Source organism: Paralichthys olivaceus, chromosome 6 (genome assembly GCF_024713975.1).
Source record: "Paralichthys olivaceus isolate ysfri-2021 chromosome 6, ASM2471397v2, whole genome shotgun sequence".
Lineage (NCBI taxonomy): Eukaryota > Metazoa > Chordata > Actinopteri > Pleuronectiformes > Paralichthyidae > Paralichthys > Paralichthys olivaceus.
Window position 1 is genome coordinate 20151403 of NC_091098.1, and position 24528 is coordinate 20175930.

The window sequence follows — 24528 nt, forward strand, 5'->3', positions numbered from 1 at the left end:
GGAGCTCAGTGATACAAACTCTCTACATGAATTCTCCCTGCTTACATCAGGCTGTAGTAATTTAGCATTAGTTGGTTCTTTCATCAGATCTGGCTGGGGAAAACTACATGTATTTAATTCCAACTTCACATGGGCCACTAATCAGAAATCCAAATTAGAGATTCTGTGTGAAGTTCGTCTTTGGTCAGATGAGACCTCATGTTCAAACACGCGCCTTATCTATATTCATTGCACGTTGACAAAGGCCAGAGCGTGGAGAAAACATATCACCTTTCAGAAAAGTGAAACATCTGCAAGAGGTAGATGACCAGCAGCCGCCTACTGCAATTATAAAGCCTGTGTCAGACTGAAGGCTCTGTACTGTGAGTGTTCATGAACTGGCTCCTGTGTTATTACAGGGTAAAACACTCATTATGCCCCTGGCAGAGAGATAAAGAACTAGGATCTGAGCACAGTTTATTTAGCCTTCAGAGTATGTGATATATAATAGACAAGAAAGATTTACATGACGCAGAATCAGAAATGGTCATTTTCATTCCACTCCGGGGTGAAACACAAGATAAGCCTGAAAACAAACCGTGGATCAACATTTACAGAAAAAGCAGATTTTGGTAAAGCGTTTCCTGAGAAGGTTGGTCTTGACTTGGGTTACTGTTTTTATTCTCACTTCTAAAGCACCTTAAATACAGAATATATTATTCACTTGTTTACACTGAACTGAAGAAGCAAGCATACTACTGCCCCTTTGCATGATGAGGGGGTTCCTGAATCAGAGGCATGCTGTATAACAAAAAAGAGCTGAAGTCCTGTTCTGCCATGCAACACTTACTTTTACACATTGATCAATTCAAAACAAATCTTGCCAAACCACTGTTGTGTCTTTTCTATCTGTCTCCATGAAAGTCACAGTGTTCGCTCACAGATAAATTATGAACGTTATCTATTTAGCTTCCATGCTCAACTTTGGGTCCTATGTTTACTGCAGAAGAGAGAACAGGACTCTTTCATAAGCTTCCTCTGACTTTGATCTATGAACTGGCATCCTGGGTTAGAGACAATTACAAGATGGAATCTGTTTATCCATGAGTGTTTATTTTGTCTATAGTTCAGCTGCTAAATCTGCTACAGAATACAGGAAGGAAAAAACAGTGTCTTAAGGGAAAGCAGAAATTCAAAAGGTTTGATATACGGCACCACCATATCTCCTCTGGGCCGGAGTCTGGGTTCTTTATCATCGCTCATATCACATAACAGCTCCAGTTCTAGGCATTCACAACCTCGATCATTTGCAATGCAAAGTTAGCCTTATCTGTCTGTCCCCCTTTCTGCCTGGCACTCTGTGTCTGGATGAGATCTCCCAGGTCCACGCGCCCGCACCCCAGGGGAACAGCCGTCGTTATGGTTACTATGCCAATTACAGTGACGAAGCGGGAGTCAGCTAGTAAAGGCAGGGCAAAGGGGTGCGAATGACACAGATGGCTGTTTCAGAGCTTAGCCCAGCACAGCTTGCTCTCTCCCCTCTTTCTCTGGCAACAGTCCTCATCCATGTCCTGTACATCTCCAGTTTTCAGAGATTTGTCTGTGCAATGACTATGTTGATCTGAAGTTGACTTGAGGGTTTTTTGTTTTAGCTATTTCCTATCTGGCCAAGTGTACATCATAAAAGCAAGATGTGAATCAGACCCAGTCTCCATTTAGTATAGATCTGGATATACAGTCTATGTATAGTATAGATTTCAGACAATTTCCCAAAGGACACTGCTCCCTGTGGAACCGTTACATGTGTCTTCCACAGCTGAACACCCTCTTGTTGACATAAAATGACACAGGAGGTGCAGAACATGTGCATACATTTGTGAACTTAGACACCCACACTAGGGATGACAGAAACTGAAATTTATGTGTAATGATTATTGTCAGAGGAAACAGATTCACTGTTTTCAAAATGTTCACAACAAGCAATATATAGCTAATAATATAGTTAATGATCTAAAATATTTATTATAACTATGAACTATATCCATTTAGTTACCTTACCAACAACCATCTATTGAGTAAATGCTGTATATTACACCCTAATGAGTTTCCCCCTCGTCATCCTAGACTCATCCATTAGCGCTTACACGCATCCAATCAATCAGGTTGAGGGATTGACAGGGTGGGGGCGGGTCTGCAGTGCGTTTTTCCTGAGGTTTTTAATCTTAGGTGCCACTTGAATACAACTATTTATCATTCCTGATCTACTCTGTCAATTCCTCTACCACTCCAGTTGAGAACAAGGCTTAACTTATCTCTAAACCTGTTTTCCATAAGTCCTCAGTCCTATCTCTCTCTGTTCACCCTCCCAAACCCAGAAGATGGTCCGTCTGGCAGGTCCTGCCCTTGCTTCCAGCCAGATGGAGACTAATGACCTCTCTTCCCCATTCGCAATAATTAAAACCTGTATGTGATTGTTTGACCGCACAGTCTCTCCACCACTGAGGTTAAGTCATGGGTCAATACCACACATCTGTGTTCAAATAAAGTACTGAAGGTTAAATAAATTTAAAAAAACAGTATCTGAATATAGCACACATTGTTTATCTTTGGTTTATTAACAATGACTTTTTTTATTCCATGTTCAAAAAAAATCCCTGCTCATGCCCTCATCTCCCTCAACAGTATGTTTGTATGGTATAAAAGGAAAAATAGTGGAAGAAAATGAAAGCCAAGCCAGAACCTAATGCCTTAAGGGGAAATTGCCTGTTTCATAAGATTTATATTTATATATATATTTGTACTGAAATTCTAAAAAGATTTCCATTCAGCACTTTAAACTCATTAAGCCATTTAATAGACGAATCTCTGTTGTTCACCCATTTAAAGAGCACAAGCTGGTTCCCACAGGAAACCCATGCGTTCCCCAGTTCCCCTCCCACCAAACCTCTCCCCCTTTCTCTATCCCCGTTTCTCAAGGACCCCTGAGAGACTGGCACACATCCAATTAAGACCCCTCCTCTCTTTGCTCCTCCTGAGCCCAAACTTTAATGTTGTTATTTCTGTACCGCCAGCCCCCTGCCTGACTCTTGTGTCGGATCTCCCCTCCTTTTCACCCCTTTTCTATTCCAATTTCCTCCCTCCCCTGTTCCACCGTGCCTGAGGGTTTTAAAAGGTTGACCCAGGAACACTGCGACAGGGAGACCCAGGCCCACAAGCCTATTTACAATAGGAGCCTGAGGAGGGAGGAGGAGGAGGAGGAGGGTGGTGGCAGGGAGTGGGTATAGACTGTGGAGAGAACGTAGACACACTGCTGTTCTATCATTGCACTGTGGTGCTGAAGCTAAAAAGGAAACCCCAGGGCAAAAGGACAACCCTTTGAAATTGGGTTTGCAAATGTTTGAAAAGATGGCCTATTAAAAGGAGGAGATGCACAGAATATGCCCTGTGGTTTAATTAATTTAGTTGAGGTTGGAGAGACTCTTCTGCCAGTCAGGGGATAATTGAGATGAGCATACTATGTAGAATTTCAGAGGAACCAGAGATGGGTGTGGCAGAATGCTCTCATGTAAACAGAGAACGCTGCAAGTCTGCATCTCATCCCTGATCTCTTTATCTACTGCATCGAGCCGGGAAAAAGTGCCATAAAACAAATTGCAGAGAAGAAACTGCAAAACTAAACAAATGTGTGATGATGTGGGGGGGTGTTTGCATGGGGTGGGGTCCGGGATCCCACCATCTGTCCACTTATAGCTACCACAAGTTCATTTCTGCTTGTCATGTATGCTAATAAATGTTACACCCATCTTTTGTTGTGTTGATTTCAACGGGACATCTAAAGGACATCGACATTTGTGCCTCTTTTTGCTTACTGCGTGCATGGAGAGACTACACTTATAGATTGCTGGTATGAAATTGCAAATCCTCATTTTTGAAAAGCTACAGATTTTCAATACAGTTCAATAAATATATTGAACACCAACAGACATGGGAAAAATAACTGGTGGGCAGCTTTTGAGAAACAAGATTAAAAAAGGGTGCAACACTAGGAGTTTCCATGAGGCTATTGAATGTCCTTTTCTGTCTCTGCTGATGTGGTAAAGCCTAGAACACTGAGAAAGGAAATGCAGCACAATGATTGTTGAGGTTAGCACAGCAGGAAAGGCAAGTATATTCCTCTGATAAAATAACATCTTTACTTTACAGACTTCTTCCTTGTCGTCTGTTGTTAAACGCAGGTGACAGTGGTGATTTGCCTGATGACCATCATGTGGTCACTTCCTCTAATCCATTAAAAGATATCCGGACTGAAACAGAGTCATATTTCATATGCTTCCTCAGCCAGACTTCTCTCAAGTAAACAGGATGCAGAACAGGAGGGGCAGAGGACTTCAGTCCTGACTGATTTCAATACAATGAACAGGAAAGATATGATGTGAAGCCCTTATTGTTACTGTAAAGCAGAGGCTAAGATTCATTTTGAAACACAAAGTCATAAAAAAGGCCTTTGACATCACGTGAGGGTGTTGATAAGTGCTGATCACGCTGCTTGGCCTCTGGTACAAACATGATAAGAGGTGAACAATCTGATGCAGCCCATCTAAAAAGCTATTTAATAAATGCGGGATCAAAACAAATAGTCCCTAACTAGAGTCTACCCACATTCCACCACCTGATTCATCAGTTACACTCGATACAAATAAATACAGAGCCCCAACTTTAGTCTGATTAAACTGACCTGGCCTGAACTGAATAGTAGTTTATAGGCCTGCAGCTAACAGGGGCATGTGTTTCAGTTCCACCTCAACGTGATGTAACATGCTGTATCCAGTTACAAAAACTCAATACAGACAGGTAGTATTACTGAGCAAAATTACCCAACACAAAGGCTAATGTGTTTTTTTTCTCCCAGTGCAAAATGTGACAAAAATCCCCCCCTTCCTAATTATTTAATCAATTAAATACATGAATAATAAGGTAATAATAGAGGTCAACAGAGTAAACATAACCAGAAAAAGCTTATTTGTGGCGTTGAAAGTAAAATAAAGGGATAGTTTAGGTTTTTAAGACAATTGGGAAAGCAGAGTATGGACAAATAGTGCATGTGTGTCGTAAACACACAAAAGCAACTCAGGATTCTTTGTTGATAGATTCATAATAGTCATCAGAGCATGAAAACTGGTAGACTGGCCTGAGTGAACCATGTTGTACAGTCACTACTATGACCTCATCTCCTGCTTTTAGCTTCGACCCTGCCTGATGCAGCCCTAGTCTTCAGTAATTGGATTACACAGCAAGAATCGTGACCCTGGGCAGCCATACCACTTCCTTACATGCACCCTTGACTTCTGTGAAACTTGGATAAAAGTCTTTGGATTGGGTAGTTCAAAGTTAATACATTTAACTAATTAATACATGTACTACTGCAGGCTTTACAATATGGGGAATAAAGTATTATTCAAAATAAAATCTTCTACTTCGTTGTTGTTCAACTGTGTTTGAGTTAGATTATCTAATAACATCCATATTTACTGTAGCCAGAGGGCAGTGTGACCGGATGACGCACACAAAACTAGATAAGAGAAAATATTTCCAAGAACGCTAACCAAATTGTATTCTCCTTTTAGCTGGCGATAACAACATCTGACAGGCTTGTGGATAAACTTGGTATTGTTTCCTTGAGGAACTCATGTCATGTAAACAGCCAATAAACTACTAACCAAGAGTGTGTAATTTTTTTTCTTGCGACATGCCTATGCAGGACTTAACAAAGGAATGATTCTTTTCATTTAGACTCACTGCACAAACACTCCACTCTTCAAACATGTCGCCTTTAAACCACCCACTACTGCTTGAGAGTAAATGTAGCCTCTACTTGAACTGTAGATTAATGCTGATGTTATTTTATTGTATTAAAGTGAAGGACAAAAGCTCCTAAAATAATTAGAGATTAGCAGTGGGCCACTATGCCTAAAACTAGACGGTATGATTCTTTAATTTACCATATGGTCGTCCCTCTGTGACACAGAAGGCTACATTAGTGGATTTTGTGGAAACACTGGCATGTATGGTCACTTTTAAAATGGTGGAAATGTTATGCAAAAAGTATTTCACTGGTGATCTTGACAATAATGATTCAATAGTCATTCTGCCAGGCCTGACAGCACTCAGAACAGACTGCTAGGCTTAGCAGCCATTGGAGTATGTTACTGGGACAGGCAAGGGAGAAGAGGGCAGTTAGCCGGGAGTAACAGATAACCTCTGTACAGCATTACCCCAAAATGGACCTACCTGTTCCCAGCAATGGTGCCTGATGAGTGTCGCTGGGCTTGGCAGACTCCCAGACCTCTGTAAGCCCTGTGTATAGTGGCTGGGATTCATCCGCTTAGGGCCCAGAGCGTAGAGGATTTGGGACTTTATTTAGTGCCATTTAGAAAAGATTACCCCTTAACTGCAGTTTTGCCATCCGGGGAAAATACATTATGAATAAAAGGGCTCATTAGAAAAACCCCAACAATGCTGAACAGTTGAGCAGATGCTCGGTCTTGAAGAGACAATGACTGAGCGAGATGGCTTGAATGAGGTATTTGATAAGGAATGGGAGTTTGTGGTAAATTATAAGAATGGCTGGAGTAAGTGAGAAAAGTGAAAACAAAAAATTGACAGTGAGAGGTGAGCAGCTGTTAATGAAACCTGGCCGAGTGTGGCCTGACTTTATTTATGACCTAATACAAGCGACCAGATGGGTTTTGTGTCCTTGTATTTTCTAGTGACGTCCAATCAGCATCCAACCCATTTAACACCACAGAGAGGGCTTATAGTCACACCAGATATCTTTGTTTAAGGACATTGGGATATATCCTTTAGTGATCTGCCATTTCAAAAGGGACAAAAGTGACCAATCCTTTCAAATGTAACCACAATGGGACGCCTCTCTCTGGCTCTCCTTTGTCATCCACTGTGTTCTGCCGGCGTTTAACCCTCTCTTCGTCTATGACACCCAAGACCTGTTAACCCCAGTGGACTCAAATACACAATGAGCCAGTGAGACGAGCACAGAGAACCTGGGTTTTACTGAGCTTAACAATATTTAGGGTTGTGATTGTCTGTTTGAATTCCACAACACAGTACACAGCTGCAGCTACACTGACAGGAGAGCTGGTGAGTCTGTGGGTGACTGAATGATGGTGTGGTCTAATACTTTTTGGAAATGCAACAAGGACCCAAGAAACTCTGGGCCTATATTAAAGTGCTGTTGTGTAAGTGTCTGTAAAAGAAAGGACCAGTATCCCCAGTCCACACTTTTTTTTCTGATGCTGACTATTACAGACTGTCTGTAAAAGTGAGATGCTCTGCGGTTCTGTTGTTTGGGATAGAGGATGTCTTTGTAGCCACTATGGTCTGTCTCCTTACATTCACACAGATGTAAGAAAAGCAGCAGTGCTACATTCAAGGCCAGCACACAGATACCAGAACCTCCATACAGGTACACAATATGCAGGAACAGGCACTTCCCTCAGAACCGCAATTACAGTCGGAGGTGTGGCACAGGATGTCATTTGTGAGTGGCTTAACTTAAGAATATCAACAACAGCCGAGGAAACATGACCTCAAGCTCTTCCACTGCTGTAATGTAGTATTATGTCATTATCTACTGTACGCTGTGAATGAAACTGTACTCTTCAGCCAGTATGATAACAGGTATCAGTCCATACAGCTTCATTAGCAGCCAGGCGGCAAGGATGCTTTTATCTGTAAACTGATCGAGGAGTGAGCAGCTTTCTATGCAGAAATCATTTATTGACTTTTAGATACAATAAGAGCTCAAATTAATTCACTGGCCTTTCACAGACATAACATGATGTTTATGTTACCATGTGTCAATATGAAAACCTTTATTTCACTGAATAAACAATGTAGAAAAGATGTGCATTTATTTTACCTGTTAAGAAATGTTTCTTTCTGAATTCAAGTTCTATATTGGGTTGTATTTGTGTTTTCTTATCAGTTATGGTTGTTTATAAAAAAGTTGTTGGTCAAACTGTGAAATATCAAACCTCAATTACATTTTGTTGTTATAGTGACATATTAGGAAACATTGCCAATTGGTTTTATATTTATATCAGCTGATATATCTGTGTCTGAAGGCTCTAGATATAATATACACTGTGAGTCAAATAAAATAAGAGTCGTAATATTAAACCAGGTGACATATTACATCTTAGCATTGTTGGAGTCCAGAGTGGGGGAGAAGGTGGACAAGGATTGGGGAAATAATAATAATTATACATCTGTATCAATAAATGTATACAGAAAATGCTTGTGAGAATTATTTTGTGGTAGGACAACGATGACATAGATAAGAAAGAAGAAAAGTGCGGGGAGAAGACCCTGGCCCACATGTAAAGTCGACAAATGCTAAAGTGTGATGTCCACTGAATACCATTAACCAATGCATGGTTCCTGCCAACAATTGTGTGTATATGTACTATAATAGCTGGCTGTTTGTAAAGTCAGAAAGCAGCACCTGCTGAGGAAGCAGCTCGGCGGTTCCAATTCAGGCCCAGAGCCGTGAGGTTACTAAGCAACAGCAGAGCACATTCCTCCATCTTCCAGCCTCATGTGTGTGCGGGGGTGTGTTTGAGTGTGAACATTAGTGTCCTGTCCAAGGGGAAGTAAGAAGGTGACGTCTGGCAAAAGGGGAAATTTGCTCAGCGTTGTGATGAATTCTAATCAACTGTCTCGGTCCATGCATTTAAATCACTAGGAATACATATAAACAGTCTTTTCTCTTTTGTGTTGTGTTTGCACATGCCTGGAAGTGAAATGAGAGGTTTAGGGTCACTGGAGAGAACCCAGTGTTGAGCTGTAAATCTCACAGACAATCCACTCCAGTCTGTCTCAAAGAGAAGAGACATCCAAACATTGCTGCCAATAGTGCAAATAGTAGCCATGCACCTAAGACAACATGACATTTGTTCCTGACCAGACAAATATGCTCTTTACCAACAGCTACAGAAAATGTCACACGTAGTTTGACCCTCCAGCCCTAAAACACCCCCCCCGAAAAAGATCTAAGCAAGGGTGAGACGCAATGAATATAATATTGTGACAATCCAGAGTAGAATTACCACAAACTATGAGATTGTGAAACAATGTCATCTGCTCCAGTAGAAGCAGATAACATCCACTGCATGTTTTCAGCTGGTTCTATTTGCAATGTCGTGAAAAAGTATGCCACTACCCACAATCCTCAGGACATCTTCTCTGATTGGTGTAGCTTGCTGTTTCCATGGTAATGTTTACACAATCTCATACCTTTACCTTTTTTTGGTAAAGGTGGTTGGATTGGTTCCAAACTTATAACAATATTTTCATGTGGATTTTCTGAAACATCAATGGAGAAAATGAATGTGAAATTTACTTCTGCAGCCAGAGCCGCTCTAAAAGTGGGGACAGGTCACTGTTCTGCTCTGTAAGTTTTGATTTTGAGTGGAAACCCACTGCTGCTTCAAGCTTTAACCTCAGCAACCTTAAGAGACGGTAGCTTATCTTGTGCTTATCTGTTCTCCAACAGACAATACAGAGGAAGTGAAGAGGGGTGTCAGGAGGATGTGTGTGCATTGCTTATGTGATAGCATCACTTCTGCCCTTCGTCCAGAGGCTGCTGGGCTGAGGGGGGTGGGGGTGGGGGGTGGGTAGAAGGATAAAGGACCATATAGCTGTGGTCTTTCAAAACATGAACATCTGATCAGTGATCTACAGCCAGTATAACCCGAGCCTAAGGCGAAATAAAGGACCCCTGCCCCAGCTTAGAGCAAACAATCCAGTTTATGACTCACACAGATGGATGTTTGTGGCCCATTATGACACAGAGAGAAAGATCAGACACAACTCAAAGAGTCCAACCAGTCTCACAATGGGAGCTCCTTTCTTCTGAACAAGCATATTTAGAAAAACCATCAATAATCTCCCCAAAATGTCCCAATTCACTTATTTGTTTGCAGCCTTGGTTACTTTTTAAACAGTTCCCAGTCTGTTTCTTCTTTTCAGAGCTTGTTTTCCACTGTCATTCCTCTGTGGCAGAGCTTGGCCTGTTTGCCAAAAAGAAATGCATGGGAATTAGAGCAGGAGTTGCTGAGACAGCCCCGAGACCTCCTCCTTTCTGCAAAAGCAACCATTAGAGAGGGAGAGAGAGAGGGCTGCTGGAAGACAAGTCAGCTAGAGGAGGGAGAAGCCGAGAGCTGAAAACTCTCTGTGTTTTTGTCTCTCCCCTGAAAAGCACAAAAAAACCCAAGGGACTGATGAGCAGCTTTCTGGCATGCCAAGAAAGGGTTTACCACAAAGTCAGCTGCATCAGCTGTTGGTTGCCTCACACAGGATGAATCCATTTGTCAAAGGAAGGACGTGAGCAACCATGAACGGCCCGGTGTCAAATAATCAGTGGCCTCAGCCGTTTGTGCCTCACGTCACTCTGAAGCCACACTTTCATATGGGACACTGATAAACTGCTGAGGAAAATTGGACGCAGTGTGATACCACAGCGGGGGAGTGAGTCCCACCACTGATTGGAAAAACAGACACATCCTTTATCCGACTCCCCGGCCCAACTTGAACCGTCACTCTCAACATTCTTTCCATTCCCACGGGGTCGCAACTCGTCTGGTTTCCTCTGCAACTCATCCCTCCTCTCTTCTGAGCGGGAAGGTTCAAAAATTCAAACCAGCTCCCGCCCCAACCCTTCCACCTAAACTAGTATGGCCTGTTCACAGAGGAGCGGGTGTCTGGGCTGAACGACAAGATACCGTCTAACGTCCTCTGAACATATAAAGGTGCTGCTTTTAAAAGACAGCGGAACATGTAAATATATTTTTCTAAATCTGCTTATAGGACGGGTTTAAACACAATGAATGACTCAGATTTTCACTTCCTATACCGAACATGCACAGCAAAGCCTTTTAGAAAACACCCTATAACAATGTTTATATATGTACAGATGGCAGATCCACTTGATTAAGAAAATTATACAGCAGTGGGGGTTGGAGGCCTACACTCACTCTGAGTCAGACAGGAATGTCTTATCTTGAAGAAGGGGCTGTATAAATAAATAAAGGTGGCAGTGGAATGGGGGATACCCTGAGTACAGAGAGGGTGAGGAGGGGGAGCAGACTTCAGGGGCAGCACCCCCCCCCTCCTCATCCTGCAGTGAATGACCTTGTAGGATGAGAGGCAACACTGCTGCTTTCTGACTGATGCTTGTCAAATGTCTTATCAAGGATATTGAAGTGAACATTCAAATAAACTACAGAATACAATATACTATAAAGTATTTACTGCAACAAACAGGCAAACACACAGAAAACTGACACAGGGAATATGGTTGATGTGTCAGAACTCTATATTCTGACTGATAATATGATTGAATCGTGATATTCTGTGTTCTCTGACCTCCTTCAGCTGGTCCAGCTCCTGCCTCACGGCCTCGTACTCCGTCTCCAGGTCGTCGTGCTGCTGTTTGAGCTGCTGCTTCTCCTCCAGCACCGCCAGCCCGTACTCCGCCGCCTGGATCTTCTCGTTCGTGGTCTCGCTCAGCTCCCGGGCGAGGCGCTCGATCTCGGCGCGCATCCACTCCGGCCCGGCCTCCAGCAGCAGCATCGCGTCGGGGTATCCCCGCTCCTCCACGGACATGGTCGGTAACCGGTAAGGGGGGTGTAGGCGAGGGATGCTGGGGCGTCTTCGAGCGGCGTAACCTTGAAGGAGAGGCGGCTGCTCAGATTCGTCGGTATTTGAACTGCATGATTGTTACGCTTGCGTTTCTCGTGGCCGCTCCGGTTTCTTTGGTCATGTAGGGGACTGAGGTTTCGTTTCTCCGACGGGGGAGCTCGCCGTCGTGTCTTTATCAGAGCTCCATAGCAGAGGTCCCACGGCTGCTTCTCCTCTCCCCGGCTTGTCGGAGCGATAAAGCCGCAGAGGACCAACCGACCAGCACAGGGCTCCGGCACCACAGACAGGAAGTCACACTTCCGGGTTTGTAGTTTCAAAATAAAACGCTTGTCGACGTCAGGCCTCGAGTCACCTACTCAATGTTTATTCTGTGTGGTTGATATATTGAAATGATAATATATGTAGTAAAGGGATAATATGTAGAGCTAGTTAGTCAGTTAGGCTTTATATAGGACTCCACATTGGTGTACAATAAAATAAAAAACTGATAATAAGCACAGAAAATATACAAATAGAAACGTCACACTTTACAAATGATCTGGGTATAAAAAACACATCCAGGCAACATACTGTGTGAGTGAGTGAATGAGTTAGTTACGCTTTATATCAGACTCAGAGGTCCATATTATTATTAAATTAAATGAAATTAAATACCTGATCAAATACAGCACAACAAATATAGAAATACAATTCAAAGTTATCATAAAATAACCATACTGGGTAAATGATGTGAGAGAGTAAATCGTGGTATTATAAAATGGACTTGGTAGTCAATTGAAATTACCTGCAACAACGTTTTCTCTTCATAGGTGCTATTGCAAAAAGAAGCAAGGTGAAATAACATTTCATTATAGCGAGCCAAACTTTGACAGTTTCTTAAATAATCCTATGTTATATACTTAACATAATATGTCCTTTAATAATAAATGATCCTTTATTCATCCCACAATGGGGAGATTTGCTCTGTTGCAATATAATTGGGGATAGTCAATAAATGGTAAGACATTGGTAAAAGTTATAAATAAGTAAATATGCAATATAACAGCAAAGAAATACAAAACAGAAATAATATATACAATTTAAACAGAGTATATACAGTGTGAGGACAATATATATAGTGTAACACATTGATGTTTTAACATAATATGTGCACAAATACATTATGTCAAATTTGTGTAGAAATGTATTAACATATTCCAGAAATATCAGAACACGTGTCTGTTATTTTGAAGGCGAACCTGCTTGTTTCCGGTAGTTTTATGCTGTGGACACCGGCTTGTTTGAAACAGCTGAACGTTCCTACGCAACCAGCTGGGGCTGCTCCGACAGAGCTGCAGTGCTTCATGGGAAATGTAGTGGAGTAGTACAGGCAGTTAAAGTAGTGTGGTCCAGCGACACCACGAAAATAACTCATTTCCCATCAGGCTTTGCTTCTTTGCTTATGTGGAGCACGGAAATATCGGATCGAGCCGCTGGTTGTCATAGAAATAGATCAAACAGACAGGTCGCCCAGCAGCTGACACATGTATATCTGCTGCCCCCTGTCGGAATAAACATGAACTCATGTTTTTATGTTACTGCAAACTCTGGAGAAAACCCTCAAATGACGCTGCCTGATTTATATGTCTTTAAAATGAACTTTATTAAATGAGCTTGGATACCAATTTTATCAGACGTTCGGTTTATTTAAAATTTGTGGAAAAATTAAAGCACAAAAATGCTCCTTACACTTAAATGCACCCATGCATTAGTTTACTATTGACAAGTTAATTTAGTTGAGAATACTCTTATAACAAAGATTTTGAATGCAATAATAATGTGGTATTACTACTTTTAAATAATAAAAAAGATTATACCTGTGACACAGAGCTGGTTTCTTTATAACCGTCTGCTAAGTGAATTTCACTGATATGGAAGATAACTATTATTTTGATGGTTACAGATGAGCGTGTACTCACTTTACAGATTAAATCTAGAGCATCACGTGACTGCAGAGATCACACAACATTAATGCCTAATGCTATTAAAACCTCATTATAGCTACAATTAATTATTTAAAAAGTGTGATTTCTGTGTTCTATGTGTTTTATCAAATATTTTGTTTATCTGTACCTGTACTCTTGATATCCTCCTATCTCTTCACTCCTCTGTATTTGTCATGGTAAAAAGACTAATGAGACATGCCTTATAATCACATGCCTGTGATTTACTCTGGGCCTTATCTCGTCCTACATACACCCCACATCATGCATTTAGCTCAGTAGGTGAGTTTTTGTCCCTGTTCCTCTGATGCCCGTTATCATGAGGCTGATTGGTTCTTTCCTCTTCACAGCCAGACCGAGCACCACAGTTTTTTCGCAGGTAGGCAATATGTTGTGTGTTAGAATAGAAAAAGAGATTCAGAGATTCAAGTTTTCATCTCTATTTGTCAGAATTTGTGTTTCAATTTAATAATGATCTGCCAATTATTTTTTGGGATGTTTTTGTAAGTTTTTTCTTTATATTTACATTTATTAATTTTTTTGTAAGGCCGTGTTTTTCTTTTTATTATTGGATAGTAAAGATCAGGATCAGGATCAGGTGACAGAAATGCAAGAATCCATTAAACGTATGCAGCATTATAAAAAGCAGAAATCTGTAATCCTGTCTTCAACGATCTTTTGATGTGTGAAAAGGTGTACAGCATTGCTTTAAGATTATCGCCTTGTAAGTCTCTCCAAATGCTGTACATCATAACCTGATCTCTCTCTCTGTGGTAACCTACATCCTAACCAGCTTTTGCCAGGCACAAGGTAAGCCAATCAAATGTTATCTACTTGCTATGTCACTCAGGTCCCACTATTTGTAGCATCAGGCCAGGAGAGTTACTGTGTGGTTTGGATTTTAGAAATCCTCCGTCTATCCCTCTCATAAGTAAAACTCACTTCTGTTTGTGTTCGTTCACAACAAATACACAGTCCACATTAGGGGGAATCTGTTGAGGTGGAAGCTGGTGAAGTGTTAACAGATAAGAATTAATGCATTAACAAGCAGAATGTGTTTTCGATCATTGGACAGTCCAGCAGAAGGGACTGGGGATATGATCATAGTGATAGTTTTTGTTGAGGAGTGGGTACTCTGTTTTATACCCGAGAGGTAATGAGATTAGCCGTCTAATCCAGGAGGAGTCAGAAATAGAACCACACTCCCCCCCCCCCCCCCCCCCCAAGAGCACAGAGAGGAATATCCTGCATGGAGGCAATTACAAAGAACACAATCTCTGCACCTTTTCTCCACACTCTTCTCTTTCTATTTCTGATCAGTCACTTTCCACAAAGGAGAGCAGTGGATCCTGTGGGTACTTGTCATCACCCCACCTCACTGAACAGGGATAATCTGAGACGAATCAAATCAAGCGAGGCCACGGGATTGACTTCCCAAAGAGCTCGGGAGGGAAAGAGAACGTCAGAGCTGCGGTGGTTGATGTCAGAAATATTGGCAACCGCCGCTCTGAGCTGTTTGTGTTCTGAGATGGTTGTCACAGTCACCTCGTCCCACTTAAAACAGGTAAATCATTCTTTTGTATTGAAATGCATTTTATATTGTCTTAGAGTTAGAATAGCTGTATTTCCTTCCTTGGTAGCTATCTGGTGGATTATTCTGTACAGTGGAAGGGTGATTTTGAATACTTTACTGTAATGAGGTTAAACTATTACAGAAGAAAGGCAGATGCTAAATCCCTCATAATGGATTATGTTTGCTTTACATTTGCCTGAATATGATCTATGATGTTGATCTTGGATCGAGCTGCACATTTCTAGGTGCTCAGGTATATAAGTCGTCTAGTTTCAAACTGGAAAACTAACATTTAAATCCAGAGAACTGAATATTTATGAAAAGGCATTTTTCAGATTGTATTCCAGACTAAAGATAAATCCATCTGCACCACTTGTTTGCAGAAAGAGTGTGACATAGTTGTAACAAAGCAGATATTTGTGTGTCCAGGCTCTGCTATGACTGTGGATGTCAGTCTGAATGACTGCTCATATGGCTCTCCAGGCAAAGACAAGTGGTGGAGCTCTGATGGAATACCGTGAGTAAGACTGATGAAGACAGATCAATAAACCTTAATAACTGAGCGGTCAGTTAGCTGCTCAGCTGTGAGCTTGAATTTACAGGTTTGTATTTCATCAGAATGCTGCGTTCGAGTACAAATGTGCCACGAGAGCAGCTATTTTTAGAGTCATGCTCTGATGACAGAGCTGCAGTGCCGGATGAGGATTAAACACCTCGACGTGAGCACTGATCTTAATTATTTAGGCCTTGCAGTACAACCTGCATTTGATTTGGAGTCTTTGTGCTGAACAACAGTTTATGAGTATTTCACATCTCTCTCTTTACATAACTAAATATAAGTATGATTTCATTGATTATATTTTAGATTATTTGTGTAACACCAGATTTTTCTTCTTCCCCCCCCCCCTTTCACAACAACAACAGTCAAAGCCCCCAGGGCGAATTACACAATAGTAGGAGAGGCTATACGTTTTGTCATCCCTGCTCATATGCAATGCTCAATCGGCTGCGGAGGTCAAGCCTGCAAGTATGACAACCCGAGTTATTGGAGTGATGACCAGCAAGCTATAAAAGGCCTCTACTCATCCTGGTACACCTGTTTGTTCTACTTAAGTAGTTGTAATAGTCCAAAGAAAATATAGCAGTTTTCTTTAGTGTATATTTTTCTTTGTGTTGTGTTAGTTGAAGTAATAAGATGCAGATTATTATTTATTCTACATCCCACTAACATTCTTTTTTGTTATTTCAGGGTTACTGATCATCTTCTTGCTATGTCCAGACCCTCGACAGAAATCATTCAGAAATATGACATTATTAATCAATTCAGAAGGTATATATGCATATATATACTGTATATATATACACACAACTTTATGAATATGAGCACCATCTTTAGGGATGAGAATAATAACATGTCTCTCTTTGGATGTGTTTGTGTCAAGGAACAGTATTAAAACAGTGATCAACCTTCAGATACCTGGCGAACATGCCAGCTGTGGAAACCCTCTGGAGCCAGAGAGCGGCTTCTCATACCGCCCGGAGGTCTTCATGGAGAACAACAGTAAGAGCTTGATGCAAGAATCCTTCATAAATCTGGAGCGTTTGCACGAGTGTAACTGAAAACATCTTTTTGTTTCAGTTTATTTCTACAATTTTGGCTGGAGCGACTACGGAGTGGCCAATCTCACCACTGTGCTGGACATGGTGAAGGTCATGGCCTTTGCGCAGCAGGAGGGAAAGACGGCAGTTCACTGTCACGCTGGTCTTGGCAGAACAGGTAGATTTATGTGGAATGGTGCATTAAAGGGATAGTTTATCAACTCACCACTGTGCTGATGGAGGGGTGGGTGTTTCAACTGTTTTCTCTGTGCTTCCCTCCAGGTGTACTGTTAGCATGTTTCTTGGCCTACGCCACCAGGATGAATGCTAACCAGGCTATTTTGTATGTGCGTGCTAAACGCCCTGGTTCTATCCAGACCCGAGGTCAGCTGCGTTGTGTCAGAGAGTTTGTCCAGTTCCTTGCCCCTTTGAGGAGTGTGTTCTCCTGTGCCGAGCCTCAGTCCAACCCAGTCACACTATCGCAGTACCTGAACCGCCAGAGACACATCCTGCATGGCTACGAGAGGAAGGAGCTGAGGCACCTACCAAAGATCGTCCAGCTTGTGTCGAGACTTCTGATGGACATTGCAGAGAACCGACAGGTGATCGAGGAGGACATTCTGGAGGCCCCTGACATTTATGACATAGAGATGACTCTCAGCCTCATCGAGAAGCTGGGACCTGAAATGTTTGCCAAGGAGCCCCGCTTACCGGGTACGCCCACCTTACCCAGGCATTTCAATGAGCCAGCCATCTTCTACCACCGCAAAAGTCTGAGCTACAGTGAGTCTGACTTGAGACGACTGGGCTCACAGCTCAACCTTCCCAAGCAACCCCTCGGATCCCTGTCGCAGAATAACATAGAAATGCCTGTCGCACCCCAGCGTCAGGACAGGAATAGCAACATGTCTGAGGCCTCCCACGGCTCAACAGGCTCACTGTGGCAAATCAAGAATGTAGAAAACCAAGATGGATCCATTTTGTTGAGGAAAGTCAAACGGGAATCCATCCAGCGCAGCGGGTCCGTGGGGAACAAGGAACCTACCAAGAAGGGATCCATGTTGTCCAGGTGGAAGGCAGAGCAGAGGGAGGAGTTGGCCATGAATGGCATGAAGCCTAAGGATACAAAGGAGGAGCACTCGGAGAAGTCCGAGGTGCCCTACATCACCCTGCAGACAGAGTTATCCCTGGAAGCCAGGAGGCTGTTAGTGGCACAGGCCCTGGCAGTGGATCTGTTTCTCGATGGGGAAGAAGAGCACAAGAGCAAAGTCTTAGCCTGGCAGGTAACTGACCCCGATCAGTGGTGTAGTGGAAATGGAAACTAGCGCACATGTAAATGCATCAGAAGTTATGCTAAGATGTCACTAAATACAACAACACAGTACAAAACTCTCTGGGTTCACAACTGGCCTCTCACGCTACTCTAGCGTGAGGATACTCCACCTGTTACTCTACATACCTGTCCTACGTAAAACTATGACCGATAGGAGCCAGTGAACTCAATCATCATCATGCTATGCTCTAGTGACAAAACAAATCAACACCCAGCAGCTATAACAGTACAATGGGTCGGAAATAGTTTCCTCAGTCACATACGGGGTAATTAAATATGTGTGATGTCTGAATGTGTGCAGGCAGAGCTGAACCAAGGCGGAGCGTGGGAGAGGCTGTGTATGGAGCGGGACCCCTTCATCCTCACTGGACTCATGTGGGCTTGGATGGAGCACCTTAAAGAGCCAGTCATCTCCATCCAGGCTGCCAAAGCCCTGAACCCTGACAACCCTGATCCTCAAACTGTCCTCAACACACTCGACCAGGTCAGAGTTGACTCTGTGCCGATTCACACTTGTAACAACAGCAATGCAACAATTCTTTCTTTTGACTCCGCCCTCCTCGTCACCTCTTCCCAGGCTCCTAGAGAGACACTACGGTGCATACTAGACTGCATGGGTAATATGCTGATGATACCAGAAGAGGTTGAAAATGCATTCCTCAATCGAACTATCAAAGCTTTCACCTGGGTAAGAAAAACAAAATCATCGAATTATTTGAGCAGTTAAATTCATTTCCATATCACGTTTGTTTTAAAAACTGAAGAATCATGTTTACCTTTCGAACAGGTGGAGCGTGACTCAGAGGAGGGGAGACAAGTATACGAGACCATGACTCCAGTCCTGAGGTGCGTCCTCGAAGACAAAAGATATACGCGCATGGACGCAGATGAGACATCTCTGTCTCCCTTCTCTTTATCATAGGAGCAGTTATGTATGTGTGGTGTACTCTGAAAGACTCCATGTGGAGGCTTGAAAGAGAGAAGGAAGCTTTTTGTGCCTTGTGACAAATTGATTTAATGTTTAATAACTCATTTGTCAATATGGGGGGTTTATATAATGTATGAACATTCATGGTATGTAGTTTATTGCCACTAATACAAAGCTCGCCTCAGTATTATTTGACCTAAATAGTGAGTGGAGGCGACATAACGAAGAACTGGTCGCCAGAATATTTACTTTGCAATACTTCATGCCTTAAGCTTTGTCATATTCATCCATAACAGTGACATACCTCAGCTTTACATATTGTATCACACAGCATAACAATGCCTTTCCCATAACATAGTGCTTCTTATCTGTATTATAAGTTACATTCTCTTCATTCCTCCTTCGCGTGGGCTGTGCAAATAAAGGCACTAGTCTCTGTGAAGCAGTGATGCTCAGGAGGTGAAAAAATACGCTTTCAAGACGTCTTTCCCATCTTTCCCTTCCACTGAGGCCACGATGCTGGTGTAGTCACAGGCGACATGAGTGAACCCTCTAGTGACAGGGCACAAAGACGAAAGTCACAAAATTAGTAAATGAGGAGAAGCTGACGGGCGACGCACACGCTCTACGTATCACAATATCACGTTTTTATATATTGTAATAACACAAATCTGTTCAGGACGTCATCAAGACATCATTTATACCATGTGATGATGAATCATTGGTTAATCTAAATAAAACTGTAGATCATGTTTTTAATGTTAGTGGTTGCAACAATTTTCTGACTTCATAGTTACATTGTGATGATGTCATTCCTATCAAGATTATAAATTATTGCTTTTTTGAACTATGTACGACTTTGTGATTTCTTCATAACAATTACAAGTCAGTTATCATATAATATCATATGATGGGGAGTCATTTTCTGATTAATATAAGTTTTAGCTCGTCTTGCTAGCTCTTATTATTTGTAGACTTGTTGGGAAATGTGTTCTTACGGACTATATATTTTTTTACCATCTACCGATCAGCTCCAAAAGTGACTCATCTGGAGCTACTCTCCCAAGTAATAATCCTACCAAGTTTGGTGAATGTATGTTCATGCATTGTTGAGTTATTTTGTACACAACCACACATGGACAATGCCCTTGGTTCCTGCATTGCCAGCTCACAGCACAATACAGCTGTTATTAATGAGATGCAGTACGAGTGTAGCTACTATTGCTTTTAACATAATCGCACGTTGCAGAATCCATTACCTGGACATCGTGTGAGAGCCTCCCAGTAAGTGGTATCTGCTCTCCAGACTAAGTCCATTGTCTTTGTCATTTCTCCACATCAGTAATCGTAAGGACAGATCCTGAGACGCCGTCACCAAACGAAAACTATCCTGTCAAAGTCAACACACACAGAAAAACAAATGAGTCCTTTTCGGAAACCTACAGAACCAATTTCAACATGGGAAGTGGAAATGTCTTTGAAATGAAATGAGAGAAGAGCTGACCAGACATATAGAAGAGATGGGCATGATGTGCTCTTTAAAGTTAGCCAGCAGGACTCCTTTCAGAGAGTACACCCACAGCTCCTTGTCGGCTGCCACCACTAAGCAGTTGCTGTCTTTGGCCTCCAGCAGGACATATGAGGACATACTGTTCAGAGTCAAGGGAAAGGACTCCACCTGCTGGACTACAAGGAGAAGAGAATCTAAATTATAGTAGTACTTATTCTGTGATGTTGAGTTACAGAATAAATTTACTCAAGCAACTTGAATTACATCTAATTTAATTTCTTTAATTTTCTCAGAATTATCTTTAACAGAAAATTGAGAACAAGTGTGAATTTATTTTTATTCCAATTCAATTTTCAATTAATTCAAACATTTTGTGGAGGGGTGAAGCATGACCCAGGGATGAAGATCCAGATCCGAGGGGAGATTAAGTGTTTTTGTTTTCTTAAACACTGAGTTGTTTTACAGAAGAATAATTTATCAGAGAATAACGAATGGATCTTGATTAAATAAATCAAATATGATTTGGGGACTTATATTTAAGAGTTTGTGAAATTTGGTGCAACCAAAAATCAGGATCTAGTGAGTTTGAGGTTTCATAGGGGACTGTTGGGTCTTGTTGGAGCTATGAGTGTTATTGTACCAGACATTTCTTGGATGATGCCAGTCGGCCACCACAAAATGCAAACTGCTCAATGACAAACCAATGAAATTCAGCACTTTCTTTACCAGCAGCTGTTCAGTAGTTAAAAGGATTTTTTTCTTCACCAACTGACTGCTATTTTTTAACAGCTATTATGAGATTCATATCACTAGTCTCTGTCCTCACCCTGGATATCTGCCTTGTACTTTGTCTTTTTAATGCTGACATCAAACACACTGAGGGCTTTGTTGGTTGAGTGCACGGGGCTGTGGACGACGGCCAGTCTGGCGGGCTGGGTGGGTACGAAGACAGCAGCCTGGCACCCGGTGACTGGCACAGCCTGGCACAGAGCTTCTTCGTCCTCAGACGGAGAGGTCAAACTCTCAGTGTAGATCACCTGGCAGCAAAGCAAACAAGAGAAATCTATGAAATGCATGTTTATGTTTCATCGTTCTTATCTAGGAACACCTGTTCTCCCACTGTGTCATTTGGACAGATGTAAATGAGATAAAAGTAAATGTAACCAGACTGTCAAAGACAATAACAAATACCTTTGGAGATAAATCATCATTGTCCTTGGTTCCAGCTGTAATCCACTTCTTGTTCGGTGAAACTACGAGTACATTGACTTTAAACGTGTCCCAAACCTTTATGCTGGACTTTTGAGTCAAAGCAGAATCAGCTAGAGTGCACACTGACCCCTGACTGGTCCCCACCTGGATAAAGACATCAGGAAAAGAATGTGTAAATCTTCAAATAATAAAAACATTCAACTTGTATCTTTTACTCTGAAGTTGCGTACAGTGAGAAACCACTCGTTGTTGATGCTGTACTGGAGTAATGTACAGTGAGGGGATGCGGTTGGAAATGAGGCCATCTCCTGGCCGGTGCTTCCCTGCCAGGTCTTAATGAGGCCTGTGGAGTCGGCTGTGATCACGACGTCATGCTGTTCATCCTTTACGATCGCCGTCAAGGGATTCTGCACAGGACTGCACCACAAGAGCTCCCCCTGAGAGGGAGAGAGAGGGAGAGAGAGAAAGAGAGAGAGAACTGCCTTCATTCCAATGACTTGCATCTGTGAGCCAAGCAGGGGAAACTTTGAAAGAGTTTGTCTCAGGGGTGCGGAGCTGGAATGAAAGCTGCATTCATGTGGTTTGCAGTCGCACATGACTGTGGTACATGTGACAGGGTTGGGTGTAGATAACAGGTGTGAATGCAGTATGGGTGCCCGCATTCAAACACTTTCACCAGAGAGTAAAAAACCCCACATGACATGAGGAAATGCATCGTCTACGTTTTCAATAACAAAACTGACAGCAGGTGACACTTACGACTGAGTTTTACAGGTTTGTCATGGTGAGTTATTTATTTCTTATTATCTCCACCAAGACTTTATGGTTTCAACCCTGTTTGTTTGTTTGATATCACCAGGATTACGCAAAAGTTACTCAACAGGTTTCTACAAAATTTGGTGGAAGGATGGGACATGGGCTAAGGAAGCACCTATTCAATTGATGCTGAAGGTGTTGCACTGACATTTTGGATGTTCCATGCTCGAACTGTGCCATCAGTGGAGCCGCTGCAGACTGTGGAGCTGCTGGTCCAGAGCTCAGGATGTTGGGCTGAGTTGCCCTGCAGGTACACCAACCCTACCACCCTGCCTGGTGGACAAGGCACATGTCAGACAAAAAGAAATGGGACTAGAATCATTATGGAGTCAAGTAAAGGGGATTCCAGAGTTACACAATCACAATATGGGGAGTTGGCTTTACAAAGTCAATACAAATATTGTGGTTAGGTTGAGGGTTAGGTCATGGTTAGGTTAATGTTAAGGTTAGGGTGAGGGTGAGGTTAGGTTAAGTCATGGTTAGGCTAAGGTTAATGTTAAGGTTAGGTTAAGTTAAGGTTATGGTGAGGTTAGGTTTAGGTTATGTTTATGTTAAGATTAGAATGTTATGGTGTGCTCACAGGTCTTTAAAAAATTGATCAGAAAGTTGCAGCTAATTTAAAATGCTGCTGCTCGTGTCGTCACTAAAGCGCTGAAACAGCTTTTAATTTAAAACCTGTCCTTTTTGCCACGGCCATTTACTAAATCATACAATTACTAATTTCTTAAACTGCAGTGTTCTTTTCAATCTTCTGTTACTTAATTTATCTTAAGTTTTCAACTTTTCATGTCTTTTACATGCTTCTTTTTTTGTATTGTCTTATGTTGCATTTATAATTTGCCTTTTACATTCCATGTAAAGCACTTTGAATTGCCTTGCTGTTGAAATGTGCTTTACAAATAAACTTTACCTGCCTTAAGGTTCGGATGAGGGTTAGGTTTAGGATCAGGTTAAGGTCAGAGTTTGGCAAGTAGTTGACGTGATAACTCTGAAGTGTGTGTGTGTGTGTGTGTGTGTGTGTGTGTGTGTGTGTGTGTGTGTGTGTGTGTGTGTGTGTGTACCTGTGTGTCCTCTGAGGCTTTTGCAGCTGTAACCTCCTGACCGTCCTTGCGTCATCTTCTCCTCTAAGTGGCTGCGTCGCAGGAAGTAAGTCTTCCAGGAGTGATTGACTTGTTTGCTGCCCAACACACTGAGGTTACAGAAGGTCCAGCGCTGCAGACACAACCTCCTGCAGAGAAAACACACAATTATTGTTGACGTTCACACAACAACAGTCGTTATTTAACAGTTGTGCAAACAAAGGATATAAAGGTGTGAACAGCTCACCTCCATAACCAAGGAGTGCCTGCAGCTTCCTGCCAGTCCTGGAGACACAGGGAACAGAATGATCTCAACAATAACAAACATTATTATCTCGACTACTTCCGCGAGTTGGACACTTACCTTACACACATGTGACGCTATGATCAAATCCTCCTCATTTAGAAATGTGAAAATATGTATAATACAATCCCTGATCAGGTATGGGTGATGAGGATCCATAGTGAAATCAATAATCTAACACTACTTCATCAATAATGTCCCAACTGTTCATGAGGGGCACGGCTGCTCCAAATTTTGAAAAGCTACGGAAAGCGTACAGGGTCAAACAGGAAGTGGCTTGTTGACTTATTTGTGCCTGTAACATCCGGTTTCTGCCACCAGATGTCGCCATAATAAAAGGAAGGTGGTGCAGGATGGAGACGCACCGCGTGGCAGCGCGCACCAGGTGCACTGGAACAACGAGAAGTGATATTATATCGAATATATATATTATAAGATATACATGCAATGTATATAGTATATATATTATATATAATCAAGGTCATAACAATG

The 24528-nt window shown here is 42.1% G+C and overlaps 3 protein-coding genes across 7 annotated transcripts in view; 1 reads left to right on the forward strand and 2 right to left on the reverse strand.

The window, feature by feature from the left end:
* LOC109635181 (protein bicaudal D homolog 2-like) overlaps window positions 1-11996 on the reverse strand; it is a 42873-nt gene extending 30877 nt beyond the window's left edge. For all 5 annotated transcript variants that reach the window (XR_011243164.1, XM_069526227.1, XM_069526226.1 and 2 more), the window contains exon 1: window positions 11425-11996. Coding sequence is in view for 4 of the 5 variants with exons in the window: in XM_069526227.1 (XP_069382328.1) it covers window positions 11425-11664 (240 nt within the window). In the remaining variant the exon portion in view is untranslated. The remainder of the gene's footprint in view (window positions 1-11424) is intronic.
* A 1225-nt stretch (window positions 11997-13221) lies between these two features.
* Window positions 13222-19965, forward strand: ptpdc1b (protein tyrosine phosphatase domain containing 1b). The gene is made up of 10 exons (XM_069526228.1): window positions 13222-15246; window positions 15685-15772; window positions 16180-16345; window positions 16505-16585; window positions 16698-16816; window positions 16895-17032; window positions 17137-18137; window positions 18489-18671; window positions 18765-18875; window positions 18975-19965. The coding sequence occupies exons 2-10, from the start codon at window positions 15715-15717 to the stop codon at window positions 19107-19109; spliced, it is 1992 nt and encodes a 663-aa protein (XP_069382329.1). The 5' UTR covers window positions 13222-15246; window positions 15685-15714; the 3' UTR covers window positions 19110-19965.
* fbxw12 (F-box and WD repeat domain containing 12) lies at window positions 19177-24304 on the reverse strand. The gene is made up of 10 exons (XM_020095885.2): window positions 24097-24304; window positions 23980-24017; window positions 23715-23881; window positions 22802-22926; window positions 22068-22274; window positions 21817-21981; window positions 21452-21662; window positions 20620-20801; window positions 20375-20505; window positions 19177-19667 (listed from the first exon to the last, which is right to left on the reverse strand). The coding sequence occupies exons 1-10, from the start codon at window positions 24193-24195 to the stop codon at window positions 19568-19570; spliced, it is 1425 nt and encodes a 474-aa protein (XP_019951444.2). The 5' UTR covers window positions 24196-24304; the 3' UTR covers window positions 19177-19567.
* Between the last annotated feature and the right edge of the window lie 224 nt (window positions 24305-24528).

What these genes read in the sequence shown, in the direction of transcription:
- fbxw12 (XM_020095885.2), bottom strand. Translation starts at nt 24,195, where the DNA reads ATGGATCCTCATCACCCATACCTGATCAGGGATTGTATTATACATATT. An exon ending in GGCACTCCTTGGTTATGGAG is followed by an intron (nt 23,882 to 23,979) that starts GTGAGCTGTTCA and finishes TTTTCTCTGCAG; the next exon opens with GAGGTTGTGTCTGCAGCGCT. An exon ending in CCATCTCTTCTATATGTCTG is followed by an intron (nt 20,506 to 20,619) that starts GTCAGCTCTTCT and finishes TGACTTTGACAG; the next exon opens with GATAGTTTTCGTTTGGTGAC.
- ptpdc1b (XM_069526228.1), top strand. Translation starts at nt 15,715, where the DNA reads ATGACTGCTCATATGGCTCTCCAGGCAAAGACAAGTGGTGGAGCTCTG. An exon ending in TGGAGCTCTGATGGAATACC is followed by an intron (nt 15,773 to 16,179) that starts GTGAGTAAGACT and finishes CAACAACAACAG; the next exon opens with TCAAAGCCCCCAGGGCGAAT. An exon ending in CGCTGGTCTTGGCAGAACAG is followed by an intron (nt 17,033 to 17,136) that starts GTAGATTTATGT and finishes GCTTCCCTCCAG; the next exon opens with GTGTACTGTTAGCATGTTTC.